The following is a 22,041-nucleotide window of genomic DNA, read 5'->3' as shown; positions in this document are numbered from 1 at the left end:
TGGGGACTGGAGGAATATTGCACAGGATATACTTCGGAGAGGAACTACTAGTTTTCCCGAATATTTGTCTCGGTCCAAGGATCCAGAAATGCGGAGAAGCTCCCCGTCTCACCCACGCGTCCCTTCCAAGCTCAACCCCAATTGACGCCTCCGCCGTTTAAGAATCGATAAAACGAAATTCTAAGACCTTTGTAAGGTATCCGCTTAATATTTTTTAGTTTCTCTTTTTTTGCCGCTTTTTCCCACTCATTTTGCTGGATGTGGAGAAGCCATCGTCACTAGCAGGGCCACCAACCGGACTGAATAGCTCCGCAAATGGTGTATACTTTGCCTCGAGGACAAGATAACAAGCTATCAAGGCTCTTATTTTGCGGCACCGCGATCGCCGAACCCACACTTTCACAATGGTTAGCCTCCGAGCGAGACGAAAATCCAGCCAAACGGATGCGAAACCTGCGGAGCTGGAGCTCGACACGGACGATGAACCACTGAGCTCAAGCGAGGAGGATTCAGGTGATGATTATGGGCCGGCACCTAGGAAGAAGGCTCGGGAAGCGAACAACTCGAAGAGTTCATATTCAAATCCCCAGAAACCGGAGCCGGCAACGGAGGATGAGCCGCTTAGCTCAAGCGACGAGGAGGATAGTATAAATGGCGACGATCTCAGCGATACTTTTGGGGCGACACCTCGGGGATCACAGAGGACCGGGCCAACATTGGAGGAGAAGCTTGCTCAAAACGGGGGTGATAGCGTGAAGCAGACCCAATTCCAGTCACCCAGCTCTAGTCGAAAGCGAACCGCTCAGGAAATGCTTGGCGCTACCAACATCAAGGATGATCTCTTTGCCAACATCAGGCGGTCCTCCCAGGACTCTACGCAGGTTAGCTACGGGTCAAAGAAACGGAAAACACCTCGTTCCAGCATGGCAGAGTCACAACCCCCCTCGAGTGCGCCACAGATGACAGACAGTCCAAAGAAAGATGAAGAGGAGGAAGAGGAGGAGGACGGTGGATTCAGAGTTCCGCCTGAGATTCCGGAATTCCCTGCTAGCGCGTCTAGCTTCTCAGTACCGACATCGTCGGCGCCAGGGCCTGAAATAATGGACTCCGACGACGATTCACCGCTTAGCTCTGCGGTTAGTTGTGCCTCTCTTGAGATACCTACAAACAATGAAGATGATGTACAGGAGGAGTATCTGTGTCCCATGTGCAAGGAGTCAGTGGACCCAGGGTTATTGATTATGTTTCGAGCACAACCCAGACAGCGCATTCGGGACCAGCAAGTCTTCTGTGATTCGCATAAGCAATCTTCTGCAGAGAAAGTGTGGAAAGAGAAGGGATATCCAACGATTGACTGGGAGGGATTCGACGAACGCATTCAGTCTCATTTCGATGATTTGGAGAAGATTATGGTCCCCGACAGCGGGTCATATTACTGGAACGTCTTAGACACGACTTTAAAGTCTGGCAAAGCGAAGAATTTCCGCCTAACTTTAGACGGAGATGGACTGGAGATGATGTCGTGCGGGTACTACGGGACTCGAGGGTCAGGGAAAATGTAAGAAGCCCCATTCTCTTTTCTTTGCTTCTCCACAATTATTGGTGATACGATGCTAAAATATACCAGGCTCCAAGCGATCACCTCCCGATTCGCCCGGAAGCTTCGTCGCCTGGCCGCGGAAGATCACATCGTCAAGCAAGCAGGCGTAGTCGTCTACGCCCAGGCAGTCCTAGTCCCCGAATTGGCCGTGCGTCTGATCAAGGAGGATATGAAAGTCGACGACGACTCCGCGCGACAAATTATGCGAGAGAGTATTGAAGTTGGCGAGAAACTGAACTTTGCTTTGAATGATACTGTGCCGGTCACAGAAGAGAAGGACGATGTTCATCTCAAAAACTAGCCATCCCAGCGCTGATATCCCTGATATCCCCTTATTATCCCGTCGTTTCCAGATACCTAAGCTCCGCTTCCTCTCTACACGATTTGTTTGGAGCAGTTATACCACATGTATATAGTTAAGAGTAAGTGCTATCGATACCTTAATTATGTCGCATCAAGTCATATACCAGGAGCTTTCAATTGAGAGCCGATATGTTCCACATCATTGATCAGGCAGTGTTGTTGACCTGAACCTGGCAGCATAGAGAAGATCACCAACACGTGACCGATAAGCTCAACGATAAGGAATTTTAAATCCACCACTCGCAAACATGACCAGCTCCCTCTCCACTCACCTATCCCTCCGTGAATCAATAATTGTTTCCCCCGTGCTGCTGGCAGTACTAGCACCCTAACCATGGCCCAAGGCCCGCTCAAGAAGGCGAAGGCCAGTACAGCTTCCTCAAAACGGCAAGTCGCCTTCCGCCTGCTTGTCCTTTCCTCATGGTTCCACCCCGTCGCGCGGTCAATAGTTCGAAGAGAGAGAAAAGCCGCGACGACAAACAAAACCTGCGACGACAGACAAAACCTGGAGAGTTTTGATGGAACCGCTAACTGCTAACCGCTAACCTTCTCGCGTAACAGACCCTCAACTCTTGGTCCCAAGAAGGGAAATCGGACGATCGCGCCGAAGAAGGCCTCGCTGATCAAACAACAGAAGATGACCAAGGTGTGTGTTTATCTGTGGCCGTCATGGATTCAATTGAGCCTTTCGCTTTTTCGTCGCCCTCTCCTACCCCCACCGGAAACGCTGCGTAATTCTCCGTCCAGATTTCTTTTTCGGGCGGTTGGCTGACATTATGTGCGTTCAGAAATTATCGGCTGGATTAGTGGCGAAGACAGAGCGGAGTCTTGCGCAGAGGGCTGGCCACCTTGAGATGCTGGCGGGGGGGAAGAAGGATAAGAAGGCTGCGAATGGAAAGGAGAAGAAAGGTGGGAAGTAAACTTTCGAAAGCCGAGGGTGTGCGTGTTTTGCACTATGATTCAGATGCTGTTCTTGGGAGTCTGGGTTGTTCAATGCATTTAGTTGGTGTCTGCAATGATATGTTTAACGAAGCATTAGATGCATGTGTATTTCTAGCATAATATAGGTGACGGTAAGGCCCCGCCACTTGAGCAGCCAACTGCGCGGGCCTGAGTTGCTCGCTGGCTGGCTTGTCAGATGTAGAGTCAAATGCGGCGATACTCCGGCGATTTTCTAATCATATGAGATCACCAAGCTCTGCGGAAGCAGGCGAGTGCGTAGCTGCTTGTTATCACCGGCAAAAAGACTGGCGATAGTTGTGATTATTCGATACTGGGGAATCCTCGAGCACGATATTGTGGATTGCTGGTACAGGGGTTCTTGTGAGCTACGCTAGGATGTTGGAGATGGCATTGAGGATGGCCGATTGGACGAACGTCACGGCCAATGGGGAAGGCATGCTCAATTCTCAGTGCATGGAGAGATCCATTGACCCCTGGCTCCTCCTCGTCTCTGGAGGTGAGGTGAGGCTGAACACTCGGCGAGAAAGTGGAAGTCGAGGATCAAGACGGGAAGGTCCAGATCGGCGACTGCCAAGACACGCCGTGGCCACGTGGGGATCGACAATCATATAATTTATTCTGTTTTGGCATTTATCTGAGGTAGGCCTGGAGATGAATCGTATGAGAATACTCGTCTTTTTACAACCACTGGTCCTCTCTGGCTGGTGGGTTACCAGCTTCGAAGCTGCCACTGGATGCGTTGCCGCTTTGGGATGCGATATCCCGCTGCCATGTTGATCAGCTATTTCACGCATACGTACTATCAAAGATGTTGCATACCTGCTTCTGGGTGTCCATGCTGGCAAAGCCGCCCTGGTATTACTTGCTTTACTTGCATGACTACTGTATAGGACATTGTATAAGGCACTATAAGGCTGTTAAAATAAGGGGGTACCATCTTGTTAGCATACATAGGATAGTCAAATATGAAACTATCTTGCGAGGTTTACTTCTAAATCTCAACCATGATTATCCCCCTAACCTAACAAGAGACACTGGCTGCTAAAAGGTCTATAGTTAGATGCTTAAATTGACTCTCCTCTAGTAGAGGTCTTGCAATATTTCAAACCAACCATGCGTTCTAGGCATGCCAACAAAGTAGCCGCTCTAGCAAGGTGGAGCTTTGAGTCACTAAAAGCAGAGATACAATATTAGCTTCACAAGATAATGTGGCCGCTTTGGAATCAAGCACAGTTAAGGTATTTGCCTATGATCTGGTTAATTTGTGTCGAGAGGGCCACAGGCTTGGTGAATACTTGCTCAAAACATCTTGATCGTAGCAAAAGAGAGCTGTCCTTCTCGTGTAAATGCAAGACATGTTAACACCACTAAACACTCACTTCTTGATCACATAGTACATCACCTCTTGATCAACTCTATCAGCATTTCAAAGCTCATCTCATCAAGGAAAAGTGTTACCCAACCAGGCATTCATATACAGAAGTTACGCTTTCGCCCTGGCCTCAGATCTTGCCCTTTACCATCACAACACTTGGCTCACCCCTCATCTTCACACCAGGATCGCAAACACCACCACCACCAACACTACGGCCATGGCCACCACCGCCGTTTTCAACTCACGAGACATCTTACTCCAACCCCTCTCTGATCTCTACGTCAGTCACCACCGTACCACGAGTCACGCCTTGCACCGCGTTCGTTTCGTTGGAGCTCTACAACCATGGGCAAACTTCGAATTGGATCTCAGGAACACCTTTAATGGTTACTGGTGGAAGGGCCGGCAACATCTCGACTCCCGGATAAAAGGGCATGCCCGCACCGACTCCGTCGACGAGGAGCAGGTTTTTGTCTCGAGCGAACGAGGAGTTCAAGGCAGACTAGAAGGGTGAGCCGGACTCGTTTTGTGCGCCACTTTTCGTGCCGAGTACCTGGACCTTACGCTGGGAGACTCCCGCGGTGCCTTGCCACCGTATCATGGCTACTTGGGACAACCCGATTTTGTCCTCAAGACTGGTTGGAAGGACGAAGCCATAATCGTGGGAGAAGTCAAAGCACCATGGATAGACAAGCATGACCTGGCCACCTGCTATTTTGAACTTTGAGACTGGTCTCAATGAGAGACTCTTTCGGCACCAACTAGGTCAGGCTTACGCCACCATGTTTGATTCTCGTGCTCACACATATATAGGCCAAATTGCATACATTTTTACATGCGTCTCAAGTATAGATTCCTGACCGCATACAGCCAAACAATATTCCTTCGAAAGGTCGATGTCGGTCGGGCATGGGGTCTCCCGCGATCCGTCACAGCGCGGTTGGGAGTACCATGGGCCAGCAGGTGTCCGTTTGTCAGAGCTTTTTCCATTCGGGCTCTTGACCCTAGAAATTCGGAGTTTGAGAGTTCGGGCATGCGGAAACAGAGGTGGACAGAGATATTCTGAGGTTAGATTTTTCATCGGGCATTCTCCAACCCTCTCTCTATTATTGAGACCAGTCCGAATGAAGTGATCCTCAGTCAGTGCTTGACGTTGGTTACGGCCAGTAAGTGGTGGAAAAGGAAAGCAATGATCTATTAGCAAGGTCTAAACTAGACATGAGAAGATGCTTAAAGTTAAAGAAGCAGAAGATGTTCCCATATTTAAACCAATGAAGTCAAAGGGAAGGGGTAAACCCCGCAGTATCTTCTACCTACTAGTAGGTAGCTTCGCTGTTCGCCTTTGGCATTGCTTCCTTTGACCTGGAGGCTTCATGCAAACGGTCAACATCGGTCTGCGGTCCTTCTAGAGTATTATGTTGCGGACCGACAATTACTAACTAAACTCAGTATATGCCTCAATCATAGCCTGAGTAACTTGTTAACTTAACTGATGGGAGCAAGCTGACTAACAACAAGACAACAAGGCACCAATCTAGACTTCCTTGGTGAAGCCTCTATAACCTGGATTCTGATACATGAACGGTGGAAGCAAATTAGACTTTTACTACACTTGTAATTCCCTACCTGCACCTACAGTGGCATGGCAAAGATATTGAACATCTCCACTTATATAGGCAAATCAAATATTTAAAATTACTGATCCTGAACCTCACACAACTGGCAGTCGGGCAAGCAATCAATGATTGCAATTACTAGGTATGTCATGCCACTTTCCCTTGTGTACTTCCCCTGCCGATTCTTCCTTTCACCTCTTTATTCATTCGCCATCTCTACTCAGGAATCTTCCTACCAAAACATTCTCTTTCTTCAACTTCTTGATTCTTCAACCTTCTTACAACAATGTCGTCCCCATCCTCGCGCTGGTTCCACCAAGGAACATACCCTGGCACGATCATCACGCTCGATCAACCTGTCCCTTCGCGGTGGAAGATCCTCGCGAAGCTCAATGAGTGTGACCTCCAGGCTAGTGAAGAAATGCGTCGTCGCCATCGCCGAGTCTACTCTTACGCTACCGCTAAACTCCTCTGTTGCGATCCAGAGAAGCCCTCCAGGAGAGCCTTCATGCGAGTTTATCTTCAGGTTCCCTTTAAGAACACTGAGATACAAGATCCGGAGACCAGATCCGGCCAAACCACAACATACACCCCCCCAGAGTTAGCTGCCTACCAGGAGTTTACTCAGAAGGATTTCAGAAACGTACCAAAGCTCCTAGGATACAAGGTCGTCACTCAAGATGAGTCAGGGCTGGTCACAAATGGGTTTGCGATCTGGCTGGCCTGGGAAATGGTCCCAGGTCTACGCCTCGGTGACAAGCTTGGGAATGATCCATTCTGGAGTTTGTCCGCTGCTGAGAGGGAGAATGTCCGTAACACCTTTATGGATGCTCTTCGGTATGTCGATCCTCCCATTTTCTGATCTTGCTACGTTGCTAACGGTAAACTTTAGTCAGGCGATCGAGAAAGGGTACGGACCTTATACGCCCAGTCTCTCTAGTCTAGTCTGGCACAGTCAAACAGGCACCCTGTGTGTTATTACATGTAGTGTTATGTCAAATAAGTGGACTAACAGTTTCCGTTCCCTTCAGGTACTTCATCGGTTACTTCTACGGCAACGACGAACCTAGAGACCGGAGCAACATCAAGAACGGTCCTGCGGTCCTAGCGAGCTATGGCCTAGTGAAACCCTCTTCGAATGAATGGTGTAACAGAGCTTGGAACGGGGATACTACAGGCTGGGAAATGTAGCTCATATAGAAGGGGATTCAATCTAGCACACCTTTCTAGCTTCATCATTGCTCTTGATAATGGCACTTCTTGAATCTAATGTGGGTATGGTTCGCTAGTGCCGGTAGCGACTATTTCATGGAGGACGATACCCTTCTCCAGTTGCTGGCGATGCCGTCGATAATACTCGGGGGGGCTGCGGATGTGCTTTTTCTTTGAAGCAGGATAGTTCAAAGTAGACATGCCCCCGGAAATCCATAACAGATTCGACCAAAGAACGTGAGCGAATACTGATGCTGCATAAGAACAACTGAATGATGAAAAGAAACTGTGAAGACTGGAGTTCAGAAGAACCCAGAGAGTAGTAAGGCACTTTTATCCCTCTTTTGACGCAGGCCATCGAGCAGTTTGTACGAGCTGATGGCGGGGGGAATAGACCCATCGTTGTGGTGTAATTCTGGCTGGATACATTGCTCATCTCAATAGAAATAAGATCAGGGAAAGGTATTTCGAAGGTGCATATGTTGAAATAACTATCTATATCTGAACGAAGAATGCAGCCAGCGCAAACCAAAATCAGATAAGTTGAGTTACATGAGTCGAAACCATCCCTCAACAAAACCCAAGGCAATGAAAAATTCGTCATTCATAAACAGAACAAACGCAATAGTATGCTGCAAGGGTATCTCAAAATAAGCTCATCCCACCACGCCGCCCACCCTATCTTCTAATTTCGGATATTCTGGCCAAAGATAGCCTAGATTTTTGCGACTCGAATGGGGGCACCTGACTGCTCGATGAGCTCTGTACCTCGATCGATCCACCTCTTGAAGCCCTCGTCTGTGGGGTCAACTGGGAAGTCGTCCCAGACCGCGTTTTCTGCATCGGCGTAGGTAGACCAGATACCCTTGGGAACCTCGGACGCGCACCAAGAAGGGAGTTTCGCCAGAACGCAAGTATAGTAAACGTAGAGAATTCTGCAAAGCAGGTCGACTCGGTCCACATAGTGCTGTTTGGTCGGGTCGGGCTCACGGCCCCCATCGCCGAGGCGCTTCCACCATGACACTCGCCAGCGGAGAGTGAGCAGGATATGGCCCAATTCCCTGAGGAAGTTCATGTGTGTTTCCTGGGAAATTTGTTTCCACTTGATGTTATAGAAATCCCTCTCCAGTCTCCGGAACCCTTCCACTTCGAGCATCCGGCAAAAAATACGCGAGAGCTGCGCAGCCAGAAGGATTTCGCGCTGATGACCAGGATCATTGACATCCATTGGCTTTTCTTCATCATCGCCTTCAAGAGGTATAAAGCTATAGCTCGCACGGCTAGGCATATTGTTCCACTGAGAAAGTAGCGTCTTTGCGTGAGGGTATGTTAGTGATATAAACAGAGCCGGGACTTCGGGGCGTAGCTCACATAGATATTCTTCATCGGATCGCAGTCCTTCACGCAAGTTAGCCAGTTCTTCGATTTCTCTTTTGATTCAACAATTCGCCGATCGATGAAATCGAGGAAATTCGAACGCGAATTGCCATTGCATTCGCTCAAGCTTCGGAGGAACTTGTAAGTTTCTCCCAGGTCAAGGACATAAAGAGACCCCCAGGCTTGGCGAGCACGAATGTTATATTTCCCTTGTCGCTCACTGAGGAAAGAAAGGAGGTCATTCAAATCGAATTCGGAAGGAATGCTAAGCCGAACGCGCCCAGACTTGTCCAAAGTAGGGTGGTTTATAGCTCGTTGAGCTGAGAAGGTTAGCATCCAAGAACAGGCAAGAAAAGGGGCACGGACACAAACGTACAGATATAATTGCACGTCCCATATTCAACAATACTTGAGAAGCAAGCTCGCGCACACGGTTGTTCATGTAGAGTAGGGCGACAGGCTTCGCACGGGGAACTCCCATCACACTATCCAAAGGGTTAATTGCATTCTAGCTGGGCGGCAGTGGACAGAAATACCTTTCGCTTATTCAGTCGGCACTGGACACAAGTATCCTTATTCTTCCTTCGCATCCCGGCATTAGCCCTGCCGGCCATTGTTAGGGGTCCCTTGCGACGAGCACCGCGTGGCGGAGAGACAAAGTCTGCAGACGCAATAGATCCACCTTGTCCATCTTCTTGGACGATCTGTAATGGCTTCGGGTTCTCCTGATTCAGAGTAACTGTCGAGGTCCGCTTCTTGCGCTTCTTAATGGTTGCCAAAGACTGGACCGCGAGTGGTTGTGGTCTCGCGGATGTACGAGGGGTAGGTGGTGGTGAGGTCCTCGGCATCGAAGGGGCAGAAGGGATAGAGGAGAAGAGAGGCTCCGATGGGTTTCCGCTGACGACAAAGCCGGTGGCAGCCTGATATTCGTGGGACACCTCAGAGGGCGAATCCTCCGTTTGGGATGCTTTCCATAAACTTTCTTCATCAAGCTTTCGCTCGGCGAAGGCCGGGAGGTCATCACCTATAGCAGAATAGGAATATTCAAAGGCAGCGGGAATATCATCAGAAACAGACGAGCTCTCAGACTTATACTGAAACATATCCTGGCAGACTCCCTCATCCTTTATGAACAGCGGCCGTTGTGGGGCTGTAGAATACGAAGACGGCGAGGGCATATTGCTTGGTAGCTGGGACTCAAGGTTATCAAGCCAGTGGGTCTCGAGGGACCGCATAGAACCTGGAAAGCTGCCGAGATGTCTGGGACTCTTGTCTCGTGGCTGCGGGCCCATCCCAACCGAGACAGGGATGTTCCTCGGCATGGTCCCGGTAGTATTTGTAATTGGCTCTGCCCATGGCTCGGCCGTCGTGAACGGGAAAGCATGCGGAAGGCTCTGGAATTGGAGAAACTGGTCCGATGGAATATCAGAGAACCCCTGTCCCTGCGAGTCTTCGACGATGAACGCATCCGCAGAAGCCGGAAGTTCCTTGGCATAGGGGTAAAGAAGGGGAGCTTCCACTGGAAAGCTGGCCATCATATTGTTGAATAGCTGCAATTGTGGCCATGACTCATCCAACTGGAAGTTATCGTCGGCAGAGGGTAGGGTCTGCGGGCTGACGGTGCTGCTGACGGTGCCCTCCGCCGTGCCATCAGCTATCCCAAACTTCAAGTTTTCCGGCGAGTTTCCATGCTTGCTACCCCAATCGTATTAGCCAAAGTTCTTTGGAAGTGCTGAGACAAGAGGGCCGAAGGAGCATGTACCTGCTATCATCGCTGTGGCAGTCGCCGGCGTGTCCTAGCAATGAGGGTTGCCTGCTCAACTCCGCGAAATCGGTATCGTCTTGGTACGAGTCCTGGCTCGAATCCCACTCCAGCGGCTGTTCGTAGTCGGGGTTCTCCCACGGTATAGTAAAAGCGGTGTCTGCTTGATAGGAATCGAGAATCTTGGGGTCAATGCCCGCAGCTGATTGAGCACTCCTAGAGTCCATACAGGGGAATGCGTAAGCGGGGGAACGCGTCGTGAAGTACTCGAGAAAGCCGATAGGGTCCGGAGTGCAGTGGGCGCTTCGGGAGTGTGGTGGTCTTTTGCAGTGCAGGAGATGCGACAAGGTCGGGTCCCTGCACAGAGCGGAGTCAGAGGCTCGGTTTATATTCCTGGAGGTGGGAATGACCTCCAGAAAGTAGCGTGGTGGTGGGAGACAAGATGAAAAAAAAAAAAGAAAAGACGAGGGATGGTTTGAGAGCGTGAGAAAACCGTGGCTGACAAGACTCGAATTCCCCCACCAGAGATTTCGAAGCGATCGGCCTCCGATGCAGTGGTGCAGCCCTCAGACCTGAGCGGCTCACAAATTGAATGATGAATTAAAAAAAGGCCCGCACAGAGCAAACTTCGCACTATTTTAGTGTCTCGGACGTGGAGGGTTTGAAAGCTTGGGACTTCTGGATGCGAAGGATGGCAAGGGCGTGAGGATGATTAAATCTGGCTTTCTGGCTTCTTTCGCCGGTCTTTATGGAAATTGCCCCCCGACTCCGCGACCTTGCACAAGAGAGATTCTATTGTCAGGGATGGTTTCCGGCTTGGTGAAGATCAACTCTGGGCATGAAACCGCATTTCCTGTGATCGCTGGGCGCGCCAACACCTCCAAGAAATACCAAGTCTATAGTCCTGCACGACTTTCGCCGGAGCGGAGCGAACTTGTCCTGCCCGCTCACGGCGCTGCAAGCGATCCTTCCTGCAGTCATGAGGGCGATAGCGCTCTCTGACCCCAGCTTTCTGATCCAATGTTTAATCCTCGTTATCAGCATTACGCGACGGAATCGTCCATTCTGAACCTGCTGACCCTGCATCACCCAGGAGGCCCTCGTCATGGAATATTTTTCAAAGCGGCAGGACGACTCCAATCGGATCTGATGGAGGTGTCTCTCTCTCACAGGACTGGACCATTATTAAATTCCGATTGTCTTTCTTAGTTCTACCAGCCCAGGGCAGTGATGAAACAACGTGACCTTCTAGAAGGGCGTGTACCATCGGCAGCGATTGTGTGGTTCGTTCCAGAGGCCATCGTAAACATAATACGATTCTTAATTGCAGCGAGGTCGGCAGCGATGTAACATCTCGAGACAGATGCGCATCCCGCATCATGAAGCAACGGGCATTGTCCACTCCGCAAGACTCATGATTTCCCCCATCCAGGCTCAACCCCCTCCCCGACCAAATACTCCGTTGATCCAAGGATGGAGGCTGTGGCAGAAATGCCCAGACCATGATCTGCCGGTCAGCGCCGTGTAGTTTTTGGCATGAATCCACCCAAGAAAATTCTTCTGCCAATGCTCTGGTGCAACGGAAGAACGGAGGATTCTCATCGCGTTCGAGTTTGCGGCGCATGAGGATTTGTCGCTGGGAACTGAACCCAGTCTTCGGAGCCTTGGCAATGCTGCTCTTTCGCCTTGCTGCTGCTTCTCGTCACGTCCCAAATGATAACCTTCCACGTCGACAGCCATTCCAAATTATTCCAACTGAGCAACTGACACGCACCGTGGACCCTCAGTCAAATTGCCTCTTGAGTTCTGCCTGCGACCGATTGGGGTCTTGGGCCTGTGGATGACGGAATTTGTTCCCCCACGAGACCTTCACCGCAGCCTCTTTTGGGCGGGTCAAAGTCTGGGCTCGTTATGTTCCTAACCATACCATCTTTCATGAGAGTTTCTTGGTGATTTTCTTTCCTTTGCTGTAATATACCTTGTATCAGTAAAGTTATTTCATACTCAAATACGCCGCAAACATCTTGTCTCCTTCCCCCAAAAGCCTCACCGCGATCAATTTGGAGATGGACTTGCCTCAACAGTGTTGTCTTCGGCAGTTTCCCAGGGGAAACGGTGAAGAAGGGCCCTCAACTCTTCGCTGGTCGAGTTAAGCTATAAATACAGTATTTGTGACCGTCCCTGAAACGACTGGCGTTTTTCTGAATCTTCCGCCAGTTTGCCTCTTTGGGATCAATAGGAGCGACAAGTCCGCCGTAACCAGACTACGTATTCACTCCTTTGCCAAGTATTGAAATTTCTTTGGAATAAGCGCCTGTGATGCATATATTGGTATGTTTTCTTTTTGTTCTTGCTCCTTGGTCTGGGGCAATGCCTCACCTTTTGCCGTGGTGGTGCTGTTGATCTTCCACCTCATGAAGTCACACGACCACCATGAGGCGACTTCATTTTTGTCCTAAAAAAGGAACAGATAGCTTATTCCAGTATCGGTAACCTCCGATGCAAGCATCCAGGCACGGGGATTATTAACTGAAGATGACGAACCAGATAACTGATCGAGGAATTAACTTATAGCTCGTCAACGATGACGGACCGCCATCCCGGCGATTGTCTCCATATGTCCGGCCTCTGGTCAATGCCCTCCAAGTCGCAGGACATCTGGTCTCTGTCGCCATCCCCGCAGCTTCACGCTCTTGGATTGGCAAAGCGCACATCATCGAAGCGCCCCTGAAAGCCACCTACGTTCCGCCCGACGCCTTCCAAAACGACGGAACCTGGGACGAGACATACAACCCTCCCACATTACTGCAAGATAGGAAGGTAGACCCGGAATGGGTCGTCATCACAAACGGCACACCCGCTAGTTGCGTCCAGCTCGGCCTCTATAACCTTTTCGCTGATCGACCACCAGTTGACCTGGTAATCTCGGGGCCCAATCACGGCCGCAACGCCTCAACGATCTACAACCTCTCCTCTGGAACCGTAGGCGGAGCCCTAGAGGCAGCCACGTGCGGGAAGCGCGGAATTGCCATCTCCTTTGGCAGCAAGGATGAACAGCCCATGGATATTATTCAGGCTGCCGCAAGACTTGCTGTTAGAATCGTGGACCATCTCTACAAGAACTGGGATGAGCGGGTAGAACTGTACAACCTGAATATCCCCATGCGCGAAGATGTCGAGACTAGACCTGTCCTGTATACCCGGACGCTACCATACTACTGGGCCCGCGGGTATCTTTATGCGGAAGTTGCGGGGGATAACCTTAAGGTTCACGCTGCCGTTTCGACGAATGGAACGACTGGCCCCGACCAGGGAGGGAGGACCGTCTCGAACGGCATTAGTGGCGTAACAAACGGAGTAAAGGCCACGACGAACGGCGTCAACCCCTCCTCACACTTCCGCGAGCGCAACTTCAAATGGGCAGCCGAGTTGACAGATATGAAGAAGGCTCTGCAAGCCAGCGAAGAGGGCACAGACGCACACGCCGTGTTGAACGGATGCACCAGGTAAGACCCGAACACTCCCCCTCCAACACCCACTGGAAGAAAAAACAAAGAATAAAATGAGCTAACTAACATTCCTTCGAAATAATAGCGTCACTCCCCTTTGTGCGAACTTCTGGTATGTCCCCGGCTTAGAGGGCCCACTACAGCTTTGACCATATCATGCGAGCGCGATATATGATTAGATGGTTATATAGATACTAGAATGATACCCGCACTGGTTCTCGTTTCGCTGCAGGGGATTTTTTACGTTTACGGAGTTTCTTTTGGATTCGTCACTTCCAGCCCCCGCAAACGCGGGGTCAACTCGTTATCTGTCGTAGAATATTCATATGAATGAGGAGAGCGAGATATTCCGCCAGCAACCCCCGCGACGATCTCATCCCCCCATCTTGTCTGATTTCGTCAGGTATGGATCGGCCAGCACGGCTGGTCATAAAAAAACCCTCATAGATGACTGTGAACCAATGCGCCGCGAATACGAGAAGCCGATCTCAGAATAAGCTCATGAACAAGCCTTCGGAAAAGCAAACATGGCAAGGGGCCCAAGCTGAAGCTGAAGGACGACGACAATGAAAATAATGATATTAATGTGGTGGAAAAGAAAACAGCTTGGTTGAGTGCTACAGCGCCCGCGCAAGCTCTCCGGCTCCACTTTCCACCGCAGACGCCTGCTCAGCACGCATCTTCCCTTTCGCAGCTCCTGACTCGCCAACACCCATTCTCCGAGCGACGTAGCGTTGCGCAACCACACCAGTGGCCAGGGAGAGGGCCTCCTCGATCCATTCAGCTGCCCACTCGCGGGGGTCTACGCCGCCGCTTTCGACGATTTCGGCGATTTCGTCTGGGACAACGGCACGGGCCACGTGGGCGTCTGATTCGGACTGGGGGTCACCTGCCGGGTTTGAGGAAGCGTCGAGCCAGTCAACCCATTTTTGGGGAATGGCCTGTGAGACAGTGTGGAAGGCGATACCGTGGATGGGGTCGTGGAGGTAGAGGGCGAAGGTAATTTCGTTGTCGCCGTCGTCGGAAAAGTCCACGACGCCAGCTGGAGTGGCCTTCTCTGTTGACGCCCCAGCCTGGAACAGCTCTGTGGTAGCCGAGGATTTCTGGGTAACCGCTTGGATCGCGAGGAAAATATCGCTGCTTCGAACAGGATTGGTTTCGCTCAAGTCTTGGGTGGCTTGCTTTGCGGCTTCTTCCAATCCACCTTTAGCGGCGAAGTATTCAGCGGCGTACCCCTCAGCACTCGCTCGGCAGAGCTTAGTTGCCTCCACAAGACCGGGCACAGCTGAGACAGTGCGAGGGCTTCCTGGGGTAACCGTTCGCCACCAGGGCCCATCGTGCCAGCCTGCGGTCGACGCGCTAGTATCCTGGCCGCGCTTTGGGGCGGATTCCTGACCCCGCTGGATGACTAGCAGGTCCCCCCCTTCAACCTGAGCCATCACACGAGAGAAGACCGCATAGACTAGTGGGTCGAGGCTGGGGTAGCCCGAAAGGTCGTGTGTAACATGGATTTGGAGGCGTTCGTGGGAAGAAATTGGGGGCGCAAGTGTGTGGATAAGGGAGGTGAAAGTAGGTATCGCCATGCTGCGAAGCTCGCCACCTTCCACAGTAGTCAGTATCTGCATGGGCACCCAAGCAAGAAGAGCAGGGAAAAAAAGACCATACCTAGGTCTCTCAATGCCCCAACATTTCCCTTCACCTGCTGAGCCCATTTCTGAGCCTCTTCGTTCTGTTGAATTTCTTTCACTGCCGCCTCAGCTTGCTTCATGGCAGCAGTCGCAGTTGCAAAAAGACCTCCCCACCACCCACCACCAGTATCCGAGGAAGCCTTTTCTTCAGTCACTTGTTCCTCACTAGCAGTAGGTTGTGCATCACCAGACTTCCGAGGAACGGACTTCTCTTCACTCGAACGACCAGCGGGGGTTGTCGCAACGCCTGGCTTGGGCGACTTTGCCGTGGGTCTCTGCTCTGCAGTCGACGTACGAGGGGTCCCAGCCCCGCTACTCGGACGCTGGGATGCCAAATTTCCCAACTCAGTCAGGATGTCCTCATCAGACTGGGTGGTATTAGGAGCGGTAGCTGTTGGAGCTGGGGGTTTCGCGGAGGGATCTGCGGTCGACTCGATACCCAGATTGTCAAACTGGGCCAGGAGCTCGTCGCTCGTAGGTTTGGGCCCTTTGGGAGGCATCGTGGGCTCCCACTAATACGCTGAAGGTCACTGTAATCGAGGTTGTGGTAGCGGAGGGTACTATTCTGCTCTGTTGTTGCTGTCCTGGAGGCTCCGCTTGGGTGCTTTGGCGGTGGGGACTGGATGACCTGCGCCAAGGAGCTTGAGCGCGGACGCACCCAGGACCACAAACGCCTCCATGCTCCCCCTTGCCTGCCGACAGAGCTTCTCATTCCTTAGATCTCACCTCGAATTGATCTCGAGGCATGAGAAACTATAAATCACAAACATTGAAGAACGGCAATTTCTTCCCTGTCCCAACGTATCGAAGACTCACAGGCCGTCCCCGATGACCCCAACCTGGCGGCTTGATAAACCCCACCAGAAACGTAGGTGTACTGGCACTCAAAGAACCATCCGACACGCATGAGACCCTCCAGGGTAGTGTCTCTTCTTCGTCACGACCTAGTCAAGATAGCCGTGGATACTCTCGAGCCATAATCCTGGATATTGGCTCAAGGTGTCGTCGTAGCGGGCTCCCCGAGTGACAGCGAATGATGTAGCATCTATTTCGGAAACGAGTGGTTGCACCCGTGGACTACAGCCCATTCATACTTGATAGCCTCCGGCCTAAAACTGCTTTTGAATCACCATGGACGCAGTGGGTATCCCGTACGATATTCTCTCGATCACAGAAGAACAACCCTTTGTGGCCGATAGTAAATAACCGACTTCGGCTGTCCCGCGGCGGACCCTTCCGCAGTCCACCCGTGGGGTTGTGGGCATCAGCGTCTCGGATACTACTTAAGTACGACAAACCCCTGGATTCAGTTCGGATACCCGTCGAGAACTACGCACCGTAATATCTCCCAGCTGTATGATTTTGCCCCGTCGTCCAGAAATTCCCTGTAAGTTGTCGTAACTCCGTGAACCGGGCGACCGCCCAATTGATGCCCAGATACTAATCGTCTCCAGCGAAGTTGAACAACACCCAGCTAACCCTCTTTCGAGCTTAACTTTTAAATTCACAATGCGCCTGCCATACGTTGCCGATCCACCCCCAGCCAGCACACCCGAAGAGGCCGAAGTCCTCGCCCGAGTGCAGGCCCGACGCGCTCCCAACGGACTCCTGCCGTTAGATCTGGCTCTTCTGCATTCCTATCCGGTGGCAGATGGGTGGAACTCATTCATTGGGGCGGTCCGCACGCGGACTAGTCTCACCGCCGTCATTCGCGAATTGATCATTTGTCGTGTAGCGGTGCTCAATGGGGCGCTCTTCGAGTGGGAGCAACATTCTCCCTTGTTGACTAATGGCGGATTGAGTGATGCTGCGCTACAAGTCGTCCGCGATGGCAAGGTAGACATTCTCGAGAAAGTGACGGAAGGGGTACTTAGCTCGGCCGAGGGCGCTGTTCTGAGATATACAGACGCAATAACCAAGACCGTTAATGTGCCGGATGATGTCTTCCAGGCCGTCAAGCAGCACTTCAACGACCGGGAAGTCGTGGAGATCACGACAACTGCCGCAGCGTATAACTGTGTCAGCAGGTTTTTGATAGCTTTGGATGTTGGGGAAAAGAATCATTAAATGCATCTGCGGCTTATATGGGTGACGGAATATATACTTTTGCCAACTTCCGACTCAGGAGGAGCTTATCAAAATATGCTTGTTTCATCAATTTTTGAGCTGTCGGTCACCTCTTCTTTTTGGAGATATGCCCTTCTTCAACCTCCTTTCCGGGAATGGTTCCCATAAAATTTCTGCTGATTGTTCCTCTCTTCCCTCCTCGTAAACCTCTGCGAGCGGTAAATGATGTCAATGCGTAAATACAATACGGAGGAAGAACACTCCTTGTATACAACTTTTTAACCCAATGACAGGCCACGCGACCGTTTGGGAAGATCCTTGCGGGCGCCCAGGCGAGCGTGAGGACTAAGGTACCCAATCAAGCAACAACATAAAGAAATGAAGAAACTCATCACAGATATGTATCTCCTCGAGCTGAAGAACAAGTTTTTTAAAATTCCGAATCTCTCGGGTAAAAGAGGGTTCAAAGAAGAGAGGGGATGAATCTGGGGGCGCTTGCTCCCAGTGCGGATTCGCCGGTTCGGGTGGATCATGGGCGGGAAATCTTGGTAATATTGGACCTGGCGCGTAACAGGCCGTACCAACACTTTGCTGGAGCAGTAATTTAGGATCATCTCTACAGGCTTGCACGAGTAGACTCAACTCAAGCTCAAGTTTTCCCCCAGACCTCTCCTTTCACTGCCTTCTACAACTCTCTCAATCAGCCCAGCCCCCTTTTCGTCCCTTTGCTCGTCAGGCCCTGACTTCGTTCACGGTCGCTGGTTGTGTTATCCTACGTCTTGTCTCTTGGACAACATTTTTTCTTCCGGCTTCTCCTCTTCCAGAGTTCCTTTTCTCCTTTGCCCCGTCGAATCTCATACTTCTCTTCAAAGCTTTTCACATCTTTCACGCCGAACAAGCTCCTGTCACACCCATCAAATTTTCAATCTCTGCTGCCTTCTACCATCGAACCATTCGCATTGGGAACTGGATTCCCTCAGCGTCCTGTTTGAGCGCGTGGTTGGGACGCATAGATTTCTGCTTACCCGCGCTGGCTCCTCTCTACTTGACTTTCCCAATCACAGAACCCCGAGTCCCTGCCCGTGCTTTTGGCCAACGACGACTTTCTAGTTCGATCCCTGGCAACCGCTCGCGACCTCTTTCTTCTCTTGCTCCGTCCCTTGCTCTCTTTTTATTATTTCCTTTCTTGCTGGGTTCCTACCTCGGGGAAGCCGATCTTGCTCTCGCTCTCTTATTTCCGTTTTATCGGCCCTCTCCTCCACTCCAGCAGACTGGTTCTGTTGTTCTCGTTCTCCAAGGTAGGTGTGACATGCCGCTTGTTTCGCTCGCACCACGTATCGCTATTCTACCTGTCAGGGCTCTGTCTACTTCGATTTCCCGGATCTGTTATTCAGCTGCGACAAAGATTCCTATTGTCTTATTCTCTTGCCGCTGTTTTGATTGTTTCGCAGTCCTCTTCTCCCCTTGTGCCCCCAAGTTCGCTGCAACTCCCCGTTCTTACTTCAGGGTCTCTTGGCAACACAAGCGAATTTTCCTCCATGAATTTGATCAACTGACTGACTCTATGTTCAGGTTCCCAATTCTTGGGGCTTTCGTCCGAGGCAACTCATTTATTTTATTATCTTTGCCTTTTATCCGTTTGCTTACTGCCTCAACAAATCCATTCACATCGCTCTTTGCGCTCGTCGACCATGACCCCTGTTGCGCAGGGAGAAGTCGACATGGAGAGCCATACTTCTGGAATGGCAAGCCAGGACTCTCCGCAGCGCCGAAAATTCTCCGAGCCCATTGACACGAATTCTATTTCCCCCCAGACCACGCCTTCTCCTTCCCCAGTCTCACATAGATCATTATGTACCCGGTGTGGAAAGTATTTCGAATCATCCCTTGACGTTTCAAGTAGTGATGCTCTGAAGAAGCATATCGCTGCTGCTCATCCAAATGGCGCTAAACACTCTACCTATGACGGCACAACCGATCAGGATGAGGAAAGTCAGATTTACGAGGATGATGAGCACTCGGAAGATGAAGGCGTGCGTGCTGTTCTAGGGAGTGATTCGCAGCGCACGATGGACTCTGATGATGATGATGACGACAATGTCGAAGGTGCTGAGGACGAATTGGCAGAAGCGACTGAGATGTACGATGACGAGAAAGATCGCGCTGAAATAGAAGGCGACGATGCTGAGCCCGGCGGCGACGGAGAAGTACCTGAGGGCGAATCCGATGTTGCCCTCTCTAACCAGCTTCATGAATTTTCTCGCGAAGAAGATTCAGCCTCTGTTGATAAGCGCCTTCACACCTTCTGGAACATCCACGATGTTCGCAAGTTCTCCAAAGAATACGATGAGGTCACGGCAGAAATGAGCGCGACATGGACGACCGTTTTCCATGAACCCAAGCGTGGCAAGAAACGCGACGCCGTAGAGCTTCTCGAGCGGCCAAATCCCTACAAGAAGTCCAGAGTCGGTCGTGGCGATTTTCTTGAAATCACGCCGCTCGAGGAATATCTAGCTCAACTCCGGGACCCTGAAATGCGCTCTAGCGATGAGCTTTATGCTATCACTGAGAATGTTGCTTATGCTCTGAAAGTGTGGCAAGACGAATATCTGGCGATTGATAAGCTCCAGAAGCTAGCCACGCGACACAACCTCAAGATCACGAACGATCCTAGGAAACTCGAACGTCCACAAGTATTTGAAGATAAGAAGGAAGCAATGCTCTACGGCTACAAGCATGATCCGAAGGAGGACAAGGTCGGAAATCAAAACCCGTTCGTGCAGGGTGGTTTCAAGCCCACTGCGGCGCAGTATAGAAAGATGATGGCCAAGACTGGTCCTAACAATCCGAATCCTGATGGGTGGCCTACTATTACCCGGTTTAACGTCGAACATGTGCCGAAGTTCCAGAATCCCCCACGCGAAGATTTTGTTGGAAAGGCTACCCGCAAACGCAAGGCTGCTGAACTCGAGGCCTCCAGCAGAACCAACGACTCCGATGAAGCTGGAGCTACCGATGCCCCTACACCCGGTGAACCTGACCAAGACTTTGTTAATCCGGCAAAGCGTCGCACCCGTACACGTCGCCAAGCTGCAGAGGCTGAAAGGAACGCTGAAGCTGGGACTGCGCGGACGTCCGCCGCTCGGGGCCGGGGTGGCCGTGCACGGGGGAGGGGCGCTGCTCGCACTGGCTCTCGTGCGGCCTCAGAGACTCCGCTGGCCCTGGCGCCCACAGCCGCTGCCCTTACAGCCCGCTCGACGCCTGCGGCCGATGGCTCATCACAAGCACGGTCCGTACCTTCACAATTGGTGCCAATTGAACCAGCCCCCAATGGAGGCAAAGCAGCCGCCTCCACAGCAAAGCCAGTGGTGGGAGGTCCGCAAGACGAGACGCTCGATCCGGCCGAGCTGGCTCGACGACAGAAGATTGCAAACTCGAAAAATCCCAAACGCACGGAAGCTATGCTTAATCACTGGGCTCGCTTCAACCGTGAGGGCCGTGTCCGCAATCCGAAGCGGTCCAAGGCTCAAATTGAAGCAGATAGAGCTGCAGAAGCTGCTAGAAAGGCGTCGGAAGGCCCGAAACCTGCAGGAAAGAAGAAGAAGTCTGAAAGCCCTTCTCTTTCTCTGCCTCCACGACAGGATGCAGGCATTGCCCCTGCGCCCCCTCCAATGCCCGCTCCACCTCACTTGGCCCCTGGTCCTCATACTCAAACGCATCAGTTGCCGCCCATTGCTGCAGCGCGGGGCCCATTAGCTCCGTACCCACCTCCTTCTCTGGACCCCCGGGCCGTAGCCCCGTTTCCTCCCGGTCCTCGTGGCCCTGGCCCGCTCCAGCAGGCGCCCCCGCCCTATCGCACACCTTACCCTGACTATTACATTCCTTACGGGGCAGCAGCATTACCTCCGCCGGGCCACCCGCAAGGCCATCCACAAGGCCCTCCGCGTCCTGCGTAGGCCGTTCTGTCCGATCGCTCTCCATCCTTTTTTCTGCACCCTGTTTAATATCAATTGTAAAGTATTCCGTTTACCGGGCGGGATTCCAAAATGGTTGTACATCTAGTGCGATTTTTGTTTATACGTCTCAGGGCTACAGGATGGAACTCGACACCAGCAGATTCATTGGTCGATTTTCCTGCCTACTGAGCATTGTGCTAGCGAAAGGCGTTTGGGACTTCTTGTTATCGCTTTTGGGTGGATCCCTCATGGTTTGATCAAACGGTGCACAGCGCTTGTACAATTCTTGGATTCCAAACAGTCGACATCGAGATTCGAAATAAGGATAACGTGTAGGCTTAATAAACTGTTGAAGATGATCTATGTTATCGATATTTTTGAGAACTCTGGATGCCCGAACTCTGGCGCTATGCGAGAGGCGATTTTAATATCACGTGGAATAGCTTGTGCACGTGATGAGAGAGGTTCTTTGGTGCACAGCCGCTGAAGATTCCCACGAACCGCCTCTGTCTGAATCCTCGCACGCAGCCCCTCTCCTCAATAATTACTTCGG

The 22,041-nt window shown here is 51.4% G+C and overlaps 10 protein-coding genes across 10 annotated transcripts; 6 read left to right on the top strand and 4 right to left on the bottom strand.

Annotated features, from left to right (window-relative positions):
- Positions 1–117: 117 nt before the first annotated feature.
- BJX67DRAFT_343462 (RTC4 family protein) lies at positions 118–2,212 on the top strand. The gene is made up of 3 exons (XM_071028159.1): positions 118–1,558; positions 1,628–2,022; positions 2,146–2,212. Exons 1-2 carry the CDS (start codon positions 405–407, stop codon positions 1,899–1,901), a joined length of 1,428 nt encoding a protein of 475 aa, XP_070890046.1. The 5' UTR covers positions 118–404; the 3' UTR covers positions 1,902–2,022; positions 2,146–2,212.
- BJX67DRAFT_343460 (DUF2462 domain-containing protein) lies at positions 2,213–3,433 on the top strand. Its single transcript, XM_071028158.1, has 3 exons — positions 2,213–2,350; positions 2,525–2,609; positions 2,752–3,433. The coding sequence occupies exons 1-3, from the start codon at positions 2,298–2,300 to the stop codon at positions 2,881–2,883; spliced, it is 270 nt and encodes an 89-aa protein (XP_070890045.1). The 5' UTR covers positions 2,213–2,297; the 3' UTR covers positions 2,884–3,433.
- A 1,355-nt stretch (positions 3,434–4,788) lies between these two features.
- Positions 4,789–5,554, bottom strand: BJX67DRAFT_343456 (uncharacterized protein). The gene is made up of 2 exons (XM_071028157.1): positions 5,115–5,554; positions 4,789–5,066 (listed from the first exon to the last, which is right to left on the bottom strand). The coding sequence occupies exons 1-2, from the start codon at positions 5,380–5,382 to the stop codon at positions 4,804–4,806; spliced, it is 531 nt and encodes a 176-aa protein (XP_070890044.1). The 5' UTR covers positions 5,383–5,554; the 3' UTR covers positions 4,789–4,803.
- A 649-nt stretch (positions 5,555–6,203) lies between these two features.
- Positions 6,204–7,108, top strand: BJX67DRAFT_377670 (uncharacterized protein; the record flags this gene model as incomplete). Its single annotated transcript, XM_071032165.1, has 3 exons — positions 6,204–6,754; positions 6,810–6,887; positions 6,949–7,108. 3 exons carry the CDS (start codon positions 6,204–6,206, stop codon positions 7,106–7,108), a joined length of 789 nt encoding a protein of 262 aa, XP_070890043.1.
- Positions 7,109–7,844: 736 nt separating this feature from the next.
- Positions 7,845–10,495, bottom strand: BJX67DRAFT_377669 (uncharacterized protein; the record flags this gene model as incomplete). Its single annotated transcript, XM_071032164.1, has 5 exons — positions 7,845–8,441; positions 8,501–8,826; positions 8,883–8,991; positions 9,043–10,201; positions 10,269–10,495. 5 exons carry the CDS (start codon positions 10,493–10,495, stop codon positions 7,845–7,847), a joined length of 2,418 nt encoding a protein of 805 aa, XP_070890042.1.
- Positions 10,496–11,327: 832 nt separating this feature from the next.
- BJX67DRAFT_213868 (uncharacterized protein) lies at positions 11,328–12,397 on the bottom strand. Its single transcript, XM_071025642.1, has 2 exons — positions 12,345–12,397; positions 11,328–12,235 (listed from the first exon to the last, which is right to left on the bottom strand). Exon 2 carries the CDS (start codon positions 11,890–11,892, stop codon positions 11,386–11,388), a length of 507 nt encoding a protein of 168 aa, XP_070890041.1. The 5' UTR covers positions 11,893–12,235; positions 12,345–12,397; the 3' UTR covers positions 11,328–11,385.
- A 190-nt stretch (positions 12,398–12,587) lies between these two features.
- On the top strand, positions 12,588–13,926 carry BJX67DRAFT_377668 (5'/3'-nucleotidase SurE; the record flags this gene model as incomplete). Its single annotated transcript, XM_071032163.1, has 3 exons — positions 12,588–12,599; positions 12,843–13,774; positions 13,863–13,926. 3 exons carry the CDS (start codon positions 12,588–12,590, stop codon positions 13,924–13,926), a joined length of 1,008 nt encoding a protein of 335 aa, XP_070890040.1.
- A 408-nt stretch (positions 13,927–14,334) lies between these two features.
- Positions 14,335–16,064, bottom strand: BJX67DRAFT_213855 (DUF5427 domain-containing protein MTC1). The gene is made up of 2 exons (XM_071025641.1): positions 15,443–16,064; positions 14,335–15,377 (listed from the first exon to the last, which is right to left on the bottom strand). The coding sequence occupies exons 1-2, from the start codon at positions 15,963–15,965 to the stop codon at positions 14,395–14,397; spliced, it is 1,506 nt and encodes a 501-aa protein (XP_070890039.1). The 5' UTR covers positions 15,966–16,064; the 3' UTR covers positions 14,335–14,394.
- Positions 16,065–16,914: 850 nt separating this feature from the next.
- BJX67DRAFT_213792 (carboxymuconolactone decarboxylase family protein) lies at positions 16,915–17,671 on the top strand. The gene has a single exon (XM_071025640.1). The coding sequence runs from the start codon at positions 16,975–16,977 to the stop codon at positions 17,530–17,532; it is 558 nt and encodes a 185-aa protein (XP_070890038.1). The 5' UTR covers positions 16,915–16,974; the 3' UTR covers positions 17,533–17,671.
- Positions 17,672–18,810: 1,139 nt separating this feature from the next.
- BJX67DRAFT_343438 (uncharacterized protein) lies at positions 18,811–21,866 on the top strand. Its single transcript, XM_071028156.1, has one exon. It carries the CDS (start codon positions 19,224–19,226, stop codon positions 21,486–21,488), a length of 2,265 nt encoding a protein of 754 aa, XP_070890037.1. The 5' UTR covers positions 18,811–19,223; the 3' UTR covers positions 21,489–21,866.
- Positions 21,867–22,041: the final 175 nt, after the last annotated feature.

The sequence above is a fragment of the Aspergillus lucknowensis genome (genome assembly GCF_044049455.1).
Source record: "Aspergillus lucknowensis strain CBS 449.75 chromosome Unknown BJX67scaffold_4, whole genome shotgun sequence".
NCBI classification, from domain to species: domain Eukaryota; kingdom Fungi; phylum Ascomycota; class Eurotiomycetes; order Eurotiales; family Aspergillaceae; genus Aspergillus; species Aspergillus lucknowensis.
Note: the sequence above shows the minus strand (reverse complement) of the source record. Positions and strands in the feature narration are given on the sequence as shown.

Coding starts and splice junctions, on each gene's coding strand:
- BJX67DRAFT_343462 (XM_071028159.1), top strand. CDS start 405: ATGGTTAGCCTCCGAGCGAGACGAAAATCCAGCCAAACGGATGCGAAA. Junction 1,559..1,627: donor ACTCGAGGGTCAGGGAAAAT/GTAAGAAGCCCC, acceptor AAAATATACCAG/GCTCCAAGCGATCACCTCCC.
- BJX67DRAFT_213855 (XM_071025641.1), bottom strand. CDS start 15,965: ATGCCTCCCAAAGGGCCCAAACCTACGAGCGACGAGCTCCTGGCCCAG. Junction 15,378..15,442: donor TGGGGCATTGAGAGACCTAG/GTATGGTCTTTT, acceptor CTACTGTGGAAG/GTGGCGAGCTTCGCAGCATG.
- BJX67DRAFT_213868 (XM_071025642.1), bottom strand. CDS start 11,892: ATGCGCCGCAAACTCGAACGCGATGAGAATCCTCCGTTCTTCCGTTGC.
- BJX67DRAFT_213792 (XM_071025640.1), top strand. CDS start 16,975: ATGCGCCTGCCATACGTTGCCGATCCACCCCCAGCCAGCACACCCGAA.
- BJX67DRAFT_343438 (XM_071028156.1), top strand. CDS start 19,224: ATGACCCCTGTTGCGCAGGGAGAAGTCGACATGGAGAGCCATACTTCT.
- BJX67DRAFT_343460 (XM_071028158.1), top strand. CDS start 2,298: ATGGCCCAAGGCCCGCTCAAGAAGGCGAAGGCCAGTACAGCTTCCTCA. Junction 2,351..2,524: donor AGTACAGCTTCCTCAAAACG/GCAAGTCGCCTT, acceptor CTCGCGTAACAG/ACCCTCAACTCTTGGTCCCA. Junction 2,610..2,751: donor AACAACAGAAGATGACCAAG/GTGTGTGTTTAT, acceptor ATGTGCGTTCAG/AAATTATCGGCTGGATTAGT.
- BJX67DRAFT_343456 (XM_071028157.1), bottom strand. CDS start 5,382: ATGAAAAATCTAACCTCAGAATATCTCTGTCCACCTCTGTTTCCGCAT. Junction 5,067..5,114: donor AAAAATGTATGCAATTTGGC/CTATATATGTGT, acceptor CGTAAGCCTGAC/CTAGTTGGTGCCGAAAGAGT.